The sequence below is a fragment of the Nestor notabilis genome, unplaced genomic scaffold (genome assembly GCF_000696875.1).
Source record: "Nestor notabilis isolate BGI_N333 unplaced genomic scaffold, ASM69687v1 scaffold1895, whole genome shotgun sequence".
NCBI classification, from domain to species: Eukaryota; Metazoa; Chordata; class Aves; order Psittaciformes; family Psittacidae; genus Nestor; species Nestor notabilis.
In genome coordinates, this window is record NW_009930544.1 from 27,250 (window position 1) to 37,517 (window position 10,268).

General features: G+C 50.4%; 1 protein-coding gene across 1 annotated transcript in view; it reads right to left on the minus strand.

Annotated features, from left to right (window-relative positions):
- Positions 1–7,881, minus strand: part of FBXO18 (F-box protein, helicase, 18) — a gene marked incomplete at its 5' end in the record, with an annotated part of 26,152 nt that extends 18,271 nt beyond the window's left edge. The window contains 4 exon segments of the mRNA XM_010015439.1: positions 1–40; positions 2,049–2,179; positions 4,733–5,238; positions 7,717–7,881. The exon segment at positions 1–40 is cut by the window's left edge and continues 12 nt beyond it. Of these exon segments, the coding sequence (XP_010013741.1) occupies positions 1–40; positions 2,049–2,179; positions 4,733–5,238; positions 7,717–7,881 (842 nt within the window).
- Between the last annotated feature and the right edge of the window lie 2,387 nt (positions 7,882–10,268).

Here is a 10,268-nt window from a genome sequence, read left to right on the forward strand (position 1 = left end):
GTGATCTACCTTCCGCCTGCTGGGTATGGCAGACACACACCTGCACAGAGCAGAACAGCAGCATTTGCAAAGAAGCCTGATCAAGTGGGTTTCCTCACTTCACATATAAATGTATATCAAGTTTATATATGGATATAAATAATGCCTTCTCCATAATACCATAGTCTTACTCTGTAAGTTATTACTGGCTGTCTCAAAGTCTCCTTTCAGAACATGGACCCACCTTGCTCTTAACCCAATTTGACTTTATAGGCACCATTTAACTGCCAAACATCATTTCCTCTAGACCACAGAGATCTGAACAGAGCACTTGCTTTATCAGGGACCTGGCTTGGGCTTGACTGGTAAGTCAGTGCAGGTCCAGGAAAGCAGCCTTTCAGGAAAGGAAAAGATGGAAATACACTGGAGATGGGAGGGACCAGGAAAAGGAGCTCAAATCTCACACCCTCCACAAGATCCTTGTATTTTACCTAAGCCCAGGAGATGCTGAGCCTCTCTGGCTCTTCAGGAGATGGAAAAGCAGTGCTGACATGATAGATCCTGAAACAAAGTGGTGCTGAAAGGGACGCTTACACTGAGTCTCACTTTCTCCAGCACAGTCACCCTGTGGGAAGCAACCACAGAACATCTCCCAAGCTTGTTGCTGGGTGTCAGAAAGCGACAAGTGACAGAACAGCCCAACCGTATTTGATTTTGTCATCTAATGCTTGCCTTGGAGCTCCTGGCAGCTCCTCTCAACTGCTGTACCCAACCTGGCTGTGCTCTGACATACAGGTCCATCTCCAAAACCTTCCTTTGAGCTTCCAAATCCAGCAACTGCTTGGTGGCATCCTCTTGCTGAGGCTCTCCTCACCTCTTTCCTCTTTTGGTGTAACAACCACCTCCCTGCCCTCCAACAGGAAAAACCACCCAAGTCAGAAGGCCACTGCCAAGACTGTTCTTCTGCCCCCTCTTAACAGTCCAGCTTCTCCATCTCTTAGTACAAGGCCATCCCTGCCCCAGCCTCTCCCTCACTTACCCATCACTTCTCAATTGCTATCAGTGATGCAAACTGCAGAAGGGACTTTGGAAGCCAACTGCTCAGTGCAGGGGCAACTTCAAGGTTTGGACATATGTCCAGTTGAGGCCTGAGCATCCCTAAGGATGGAGATTCGCAACCTCTCTGGGCCAGTGTTTGACTGCTCTCCAAATATCTAACTGCATTTCCTGCGCTGGAACTTGTGCCCATTGCCTCTTGCCCTCTCACTGTGCACCTCCAAGTATCTTGTTCTCTATGGCCTCTTACTAGACATGGGAAGACAGCAAAGAGATCCCCTTTCCACCTTCTCCAGATTTCATCCTCTACTTGTTCATCACCTCAAATATCACGTTCAGTTTTGGACTACTCACTACAAGAGAGACATTGAGGTGCTGGAGCACGTGTCCACGCAGCTGGTGCAGGGCCTGGAGCACAAGTGTGATGGGGAAGGGCTGAGGGACCTGGGGGTTTAGTGTGGAGAAGAGAAGGCTCAGGGGGGACCTGATCGCTCTCTGCAACTGCCTGACAGGAGGATGGAGCCAGGAGGGGGCTGGTCTCTGCTCCCAAGGAACAAGGGATGGCACAAGAGGAACCGGCCTCAAGCTGCCCCAGGGCAGGTTTAGCTGGAGCTGAGGAACAATTCCTTGCCCAGAGGGTGCTCAGGCATTGGAACAGGCTGCCCAGGGCAGTGGAGGCATTTAAAAGCTGTGGCACTTGGGGACATGGGTTAGTGGTGGCCTTGGCAGTGCTGGTTTAACAGTTGGACTCAATGATGTTAAAGGTCTTCTCCAACCTAAATGATCCTATGACCATGTGCTCCAAACAGAACAAGGAAGAGGAAAAGGGAAGTTTTTTACCTATTTCTAGAACCCTGGTAGTGATTCCTACTCATCCTGCTGTCCATCTCCCTCCTGTTTAGAAGACAAACCCATTTTTCTCCTGGCAAGTCACAGGATAAACTGGAAGAAGATCCAAAGCAAGGAAGGTCTGAGGATCCACAGGTACAAAGTCAGTGCTGAATTGGACTCACATGATCAATCCAAACACGCATCCTTCCTGCTCCTTTGTTATGGAAAAGTCCTGCATGAGCTGTTCGATGCTGCGCAGGGCCGTGGCCTCCTTCTTTAGGTACTGATGGTACAGCTTCTTCCAGGGAATGAACTGGAATGTGAAGCACATACAACCATCTTTCACCTCACAGCACTGGAAAATAGGCTTCTTTTGGCAATAAGCTCGTCAACGTAACATCCAAAGATGACCTGGAGTTCAAAAAGTCCCTGAAGCTTGACAGAAACACCTACCAAGCATGAGCTGGGGGAGGAAAGAGGAAGCAGAGAAAGATAAGACTTGTTCCCCATAGCCTGCAGACATGTCTATAAAAAGCTGTTTTTAATAATATTATGGGAACAGGGTGATGCTGGTTCAGTTTCAAACACCAAAACGTTACAGGAATGGGGATGTTTTCAACACCATTGCACAGATCTACTCTGAGAGCTTAAAGTCCCTGCGTCCATGAAGCCCCACCTTCCTGCAGCCTGCTGACTGGACTTCCTTATAGAAACACCAGGACCCTGCCTTCTGGGCTGTGTACAGAGTAAAGAGCAGATCTGGGAAAGGACTTGAGCACACTGACCATTCAACGCATGCAATTTTTATGCATCTCTAGCTCTTCAGGCTCAAAGTGTGCTGCTAAAGCAGAGTGAAGGGCATTGACAGGCTGAGAGAGCTGGGCTGGGGCAGCTGGAGAAGAGAAGGCTCCTCAAGGGGACACCTTAGAGCAGCTCCAGTGCCTAAAGGGGCTCCAGGAAACCTGGAGAGGGGCTTTGGACAAGGGATGTAGGGACAGGACAAGGGGAATGGCTTTAACCTGCCAGAGGGGAGACTGAGATGAGCTCTTGGGCAGAAGCTCTTCCCTGTGAGGGTGCTGAGGCGCTGGCACAGGGTGCCCAGAGAAGCTGTGGCTGCCCCATCCCTGGCAGTGTTCAAGGCCAGGTTGGACACAGGGGCTTGGAGCAACCTGCTCTAGTGGAAGGTGTCCCTGCCCGGGGCAGGGGTTGGAGCTGGAGGAGCTTTAAGCTCCCTTCAACCCAAACCATTCCATGATTTTATGACACCTCCTGCATTGTGTCCAACCTGACTCATCCTAATTTATCAGGAAGGCATGAACTAGAACGTGGAGCCCAAGAAACCCTGGGCTGTGATCAGTCCCCACTGCTCCGAGCCAGGCTGAGGAGCCTCTTTGTATACACGGAGTGTTTCCAGTGTGAATGGAGCGAGCTGAGCAGCGTTGGCTGCCTCTGAGCCACTTCTAGGTGAATGCAGAGATCCTCACTGCCAGCGGGGTCATGACTGTTTGTACTGTGAGAGCCTTGACTGCAGATGAATCCAGCTCCATAAAACCAGAGTTAAAGGCCTGTCTCTAAAGCCATTTGACTACAAGAGACACCACGCACATGCAGGCTGGGGCATGGTGACATACACCATGAGGACACTGCCTAGTCTGGAGCCAGTGTCCTGCATCACCCCTGTCAGAAAGGAAGGAAGATTGTGTGGAGTCTTACAGGATGCTCTATCCATGTTATGGGAAGTGTTGAGAGATATTAGTTATTTAGCTTAAATAAGTAAGTTTTAATCGTTTGAGTTACTTAAGAGTATTGTGTGGTTTAGGATGCTGTTTGCTCAGCTTCAGCTTTACGAAGCTGAGCCTTAGGCCAGAAGCTGTGGACTTTCATCAAGAGATGCTTTCAGCTGGAATAGAGTTAGTTTTCCTAGTATTCTCCCAGAAGCTGGCACAGTGCTGTGTTTTGTCTTTAGTGTGAGAAGAATGTGGTTATTACACCGACGGGTTTAGCTGTTGCTAAGTCATGTTTATCCTGGGTCCAGGACTTCTTTAGTGTCCTGTGCTCTGCCACTGAGCACAAGAAGCACAAACCAGAAGATAAGGAGACTATAACTGTCAGCAGAAGCTGTAACTCCACGAGATAACAAAAGCTGCATCCAGCTCTGGGGAGCAGCACAAGAGGGACGTGGAGCTGCTGGAGCGAGGCCAGAGGAGGCCCCGGAGCTGCTGCGAGGGCTGGAGCAGCTCTGCTCTGGAGCCAGGCTGAGAGAGCTGGGCTGGGGCAGCTGGAGAAGAGAAGGCTCCTCAAGGGGACACCTTAGAGCAGCTCCAGTGCCTAAAGGGGCTCCAGGAGACCTGGAGAGGGGCTTTGGACAAGGGATGTAGGGACAGGACAAGGGGAATGGCTTGAACCTGCCAGAGAGGAGACTGAGATTAGACATTAGGAAGATGAACCTGAAGGAGGAGGAAGAAGCGCATCTGAGGGTGAGTGAGGAGTCAAAAGGGGCACCCATGGGCTCACTGGAGCCACCCACTGCAAAGGGACACTGGTCCCAGCAGTTAAAGTCTCAGCTGGTGTGTGTGTGACCCCTTGAGTGGTGTGTGAATGCTCAAGCAGCAGCTTCTCCCCTAACATCAAGAGAAGTTACCCCCAATATTGATCTTCTGGTACAGGCTGGCATCTGAAGATGCCACTATGGTCCAGAGGACCACCAGAAGAAAGTATGTGGGCAATAGGGAACAATAAAGGGATTTAAAGAGAGACAGACACAGCATGGATGCTCCTACAGCAACACATGTAGCCACAAGACTAAGACAGAGCAGAGCAGTAGGAGAGGGAAGAAGCTCAAATCAGTACCACAGCAAACCCTTACCAGTGGATCGCTGACTATGTCCCTCCAGGAGTGACACACCAGGCTCAGGTTCTGATACAGATCAATCACTGGCAGGAAAGCAAAGATGTTCCTAAGGACCTCAACAGGCAGCATATCGATACTTCCCTGAGGCACTTCCCAGTTCCGAGTCCCCAGGAGACCATAGTGTGCATCAGGGACTGGTTCAATTTCCTTATCATCAAGTTCCTGCTTGATCCAGCTGTGTTCTGGATGAACCACCCTGTGTTTCTTCTCAGGCTCACCCCACAAATCATGCTCTGGCTTGAGGGCACCTGCAGTGGACAGAGGCTGCTTCCTGGAGCTTTCCCTGGGAGCTGGTACAAAGTCCTCATCCTCCAGAAAATCAGAGTCATTGCTGAAGGAATCATCAGAGAAGGTGGGATCCAGTAGCTCTTCTTTGATTCCACTGTCCTTCATCCCACCAGAATCCAATTGTTCTGCCCGAGGCACCATGAAGTAACCAGCGATGCTGAGCTGGCCTTGGCCTGCAGACAGAGGAAGAACACAAGTGAACAGGAACAAGGGCAAAGCACGCTGCTCCTGAGCTAAAAAGGAGACCAAAGGTTGTGTAAGGTGGCAGTTATCTCCATAGGGTTCCTCACAGATGTATGAGCTTCCTACAGGTGAACTATCCTGCTTCATATTGCTTCTCTGGCAACCTATGGAAGTCAACAGAACAATGTCCATCACTGTCTACAAGAAATAAGAAGGAAGCAAAATGCAAGACGAGTTGTGATGGTGTTCCTCAGGATGAGGCTGGGCTCCCAGTCATTCCTTACTGCTCTTAACCCGGTGAATGAGAAGCACACTAAGATATTAGAAGAGCTTCAAGATTTAACTACTCTGCACCATGAGAAGGCCACAGCACCAAGCTTCTGCTGCTCCTACTGCAGTATAAGAAAGACTAATGCCTTTAAGAGGATAAATAATGATTTCTTGCCTGGCTGCAATGTAAGACCATAAAGGAAACTGAAACTTGGAAAGAGACTGCTCTCAGCAGCCTCTCCTTCCTCTGACAGCCACACAGGCCCTGCAGCACAGAGACTAGAGTTATGAGCACTGATAGGATTCACCTGTCCTGCTCCAAAAGTGCCCTGATGCTTGGCTGAGAAGCAATTCAAGAAGAAACAAACCACCAGCAGCTATTGCTGATTTTAATGCATTTTATTTCTGGATGCTCCTGCAGGTATAGCCTTGAAGAGGTCTGATTTGAAAGACACTGCTTAAAAAGAACAGCTTCCCTGTGAATGCTCGAGCCCAATAACCTAAAACCTGCAGCATCCAGGATAATGAGATATTTTAAAGTGAGATAGTCAGAGATATCACTGGTATGAAAATGGAGAAGTATGTCTATGAACACAGAGTCCAGGACTCTGCTGTCTCATCCTGGCTCACTTCAGCCTGTGAAGCGAGTCAGTTTACACCAAGGTACAGAGAGATTCCCAAGCCTCCCAGAGAAGCACCACAATGCTCCTAAGTCTCACCTTCACAGTGACCAAGGCACTCAGGACTAATACAGGATATAGTTCTTCTTTGCTTTCTACCTGTTTCCTCACGAACATGTGTGTGTCCTATCTCCAAGTTGGGTATCACAATGTCTCCCACTCCCAGGAAAGCTGAACATTATTAATATCAGCAACATTTCTGCATCCTATATAACTGGACAACTCATTATTAGTTAATAACTATCCTAAAGAGTATCTAGAAGCAAGAGTCACATCATTAATAGTTTCTAATAGGAGTGTTCCTCAGGGAGAGCTGCTGTTCTCCACAGGTAGTCTCCAACAGCTCAACGACAGAGACACGGTGGCATTTCTAGTGTGAGGAGAGACTAAACACACGTGCAAAGACAAACTTGTCCCCCACAGAGGGAAGTAGTCATGGAATCTCTTTCTAGCTACTTGGTTTTGCAGAGGCAGAGATTAACCCCAGTTTTGCCATGCAACACTCAAAGCCAACTAATGTCTTCTCTTTGCACTCATCTCACTTGGCGTTAACCCCAGTTTTGCCACGCAACACTCAAAGCCAACCAATGTCTTCTCTTTGCACTCATCTCACTTGGCATTACTCCCCTTAAATGTTGGTCCCCAGTCTCAGTTTTGGTCCCTGCTCTACAAAACAGATGTGGACAGGCTGGAGAGGGTCCAGAGAAGGGCCACACAGATGATCCAAAGACTTGGAAGCCCAGTGAGGAAAGGCTGAGAGAGCTGGGACTGTTCAGCCTGGAGAGAAGAAGGTTCAGGGGAGACCTTATCCCCATGTTCCAGTATTTAAAAGGTGGCTGCAGAGAAGATGGAGGCTCCCTTTTGACAAGGAGTCACATGGAAAAGACGAGGGCTGATGGGCACCAGTTACTCCTGGGGAGATTCCAGCTGGACACAAGAGGAGAGTTTTCCACCATGAGAACAATCAGCAACTGGAATAATCTCCCCAGGGAAGTGGTGGATTCCCCAACATGGACACTGTGAGGAAAGGCTGAGAGAGCTGGGACTGTTCAGCCTGGAGAGAAGAAGGTTCAGGGGAGACCTTATCCCCATGTTCCAGTATTTAAAAGGTGGCTGCAGAGAAGATGGAGGCTCCCTTTTGACAAGGAGTCACATGGAAAAGACGAGGGCTGATGGGCACCAGTTACTCCTGGGGAGATTCCAGCTGGACACAAGAGGAGAGTTTTCCACCATGAGAGCAATCAGCTACTGGAATAATCCCAACAGGGAAGTGGTGGATTCCCAAACATGGACACTGTTAAGATTGGGCTGGACAGGGTGCTGGGACATCATGTCTAGGTCATGCTTTGTCAAGAAAGGTTGGACCAGATGATCCTTGAGGTCCCTTCAACCTGTGATTCCATGATTCCTACCAGCACGAGGTAAGGGATGGATTACACAACACCCTTTTGCTCCACACCATATCAGCACCTTTCTCCCCCAGACCCCTCAGCCTTCAAAGCACCCACAACCAGGTACCTCCTCGACGTCTCCGTGGCCGGTGGCGGGGCTGGAGGCCCCTGTTTACATCTCCTCTGCCTTGGCTTTGACTCAACGGCTGCGTCAGGGAGGACAAACCTTCTGCGCTCCCTGCGAGAGCTTCACAGTCATGGGCTGTGAGGTGGGTTTTCTTGAACCTCTTCCCTGCTTTGCCAACATGCAACAAGAAACAGACCCCAAAGTGTCAAACAACCGTATAAACCCCATGTCTTTAACAGAGACAAACACCACCGCCTATGTTTGGAGTTTCAGCCAGGAGATTCTCCAAATAAGTCACAGAATAGTCTGGGTGGGAAAGGACCTTACAGCCCATCCAGCTCCACACCCTGCCCCCGGGCAGGGACACCTTCCACTAGAGCAGGGTGCTCCAAGCCCCTGTGTCCAACCTGGCCTTGACCACTGCCAGGGATGGGGCAGCCACAGCTTCTCTGGGCACCCTGTGCCAGCGCCTCAGCACCCTCACAGGGAAGAGCTTCTGCCTTATCTCCAAGCTGACCTTTCCCTGTTCCAGTATGAACCCACCACCCCTTGTCCTGTCCCGCCAGGCCTGATGAAGGTCCCTCCCCAGCACCCCTGTAGCCCCTTCACACACTGGAAGCTGCTCTGAGGTCTCCAGCAGCTTCTCTTCTCCAGGCTGAACAGCCCCAATGTTCTCAGCCTGGCTCCATACAGGAGCTGCTCCAGCCCCTGATCATCCTCGTGGCCTCCTCTGGACTTGCTCCAGCAGCTCCATGTCCTCCTTATGTTGAGGACCCCAGAACTGCACCCAGTGCTGCAAGGGGGGTCTCATGAGAGCAGAGCAGAGGGGCAGGATCACCTCCTTTGACCTCCTGGTCACATTTCTTTTGGTGCCACCTAGGATATGGTCACAGCAGAAGCTCACACAATGCTCTGTTGGGGTGCTAAGGAGGGCAATGAATCATGTCAGGGCAACACATGCGCAGTCACTGCAGCAGTGACTTCACCACAGAACAAAAGGGGACAACATAAAACCAGAATCCTTGGAAGCTTTGTGGCTCTCTCTACAATACCACAACATGGAAGAAGCAGATACAAGCAGTTGTGTAAAGGCAAAGTATCATTAGGAGGATGCTCAGGACAACTATGAAGGCTGAACTGTGCAATCCCCTGTGAGACACAACAGTGATTTGCCCAAGGAAGGTCAGAGCCAACATTCAAACACACAACTTGAGCCTCTCACAAACAGATCCAAGCCGGTATCCTCCGTGGAGGAATCACAACCCAGTGGCAGCACAGCTCTTCCCCACGAGGATGAGTAAGCAGCAGCACAGATCCATATGAAGAGTTAAGAAAACCTTACTTGAGGTGAGCATGAGCTCCTCTCTCCCACGTGCAGGGCAGCCAGCGGGAACAGAACACAGAATGCGACTTGCTGCTACCAAAAACGCTCACGGGAAACCCAAAACGATGGCACAGGATGGGCTTCCTTCTGACAGAACTTCCAGCAGAACACTGCTCCTGCAGTTTCACTTCTACTTTCCTACTGCCCCGTGGTGCAGAGGATAAAGTCCTCCAATGTGTCGATGGCAATCACAAAATCAATCGACTAATCTCACACAGCAGGATCCAAGGGTCACTTCATGATGCTGCTTTCTCTTTTCCAGCCACATCAGCACAACAGAAAGGCTGTTTTCTGGCTTCCCATGTTCCCCAAAACACAGCAAATGAGCCTTAAAACAGCAAACAAGACAAGCAGAAGATAAAAAGCAACGCAAGACAGTTCCATGACACTTAGTGCCACGGGTTAGTGGTGGCCTTGGCAGTGCTGGGTTAATGGTTGGACTCAATAAGCTTCAAGGTCTTTTCCAACCCAAAAGATTCTTTAATTCTATGATTCTACTTCAAAGTGGTATTTCTCACTCAAAATGGAAACGTGTTTGGATTAAGCAGTATGAAGCATCCAAGGGCCCCAGTTCTCTTAACACACAGTGCCTGCTAATGTCAGAGCTGAGCTGCTGGCTCTTAGCCCAGCCCTGGAGCTGTCAGACATGGAAAGGTCTCACACAAGATCAGAACTGAGGGCAAAACCATTGCTCCCTTGACCACAGGACAGCAAAACCCCTCATGCCAGGACAGTGGCAGAGGGTTCAAGTCCACAGATCCAACACAGGATGACCCATATCCTGCACTTCATCCCCAGAGCGTGAGCAGCAGCTCAGGGAGGGGATCCTGCCCCTCTGCTGTGCTCTGGGGAGACCCCCCCTGCAGCCCTGATCCAGCTCTGGGGAACAGCACAAGAGGGACGTGGAGCTGCTGGAGCGAGGCCAGAGGAGGCCCCGGAGCTGCTGCGAGGGCTGGAGCAGCCCTGCTCTGGAGCCAGGCTGAGAGAGCTGGGCTGGGGCAGCTGGAGAAGAGAAGGCTCCTCAAGGGGACACCTTAGAGCAGCTGCCAGTGCCTAAAGGGGCTCCAGGGAATGCAGGGACAGGACAATGGGAATGGCTTTAACCTGCCAGAGATTGAGGTGGGATATTGGGAAGAAGCTCTTTCCTGGGAGGGTGGTGGGACACTGG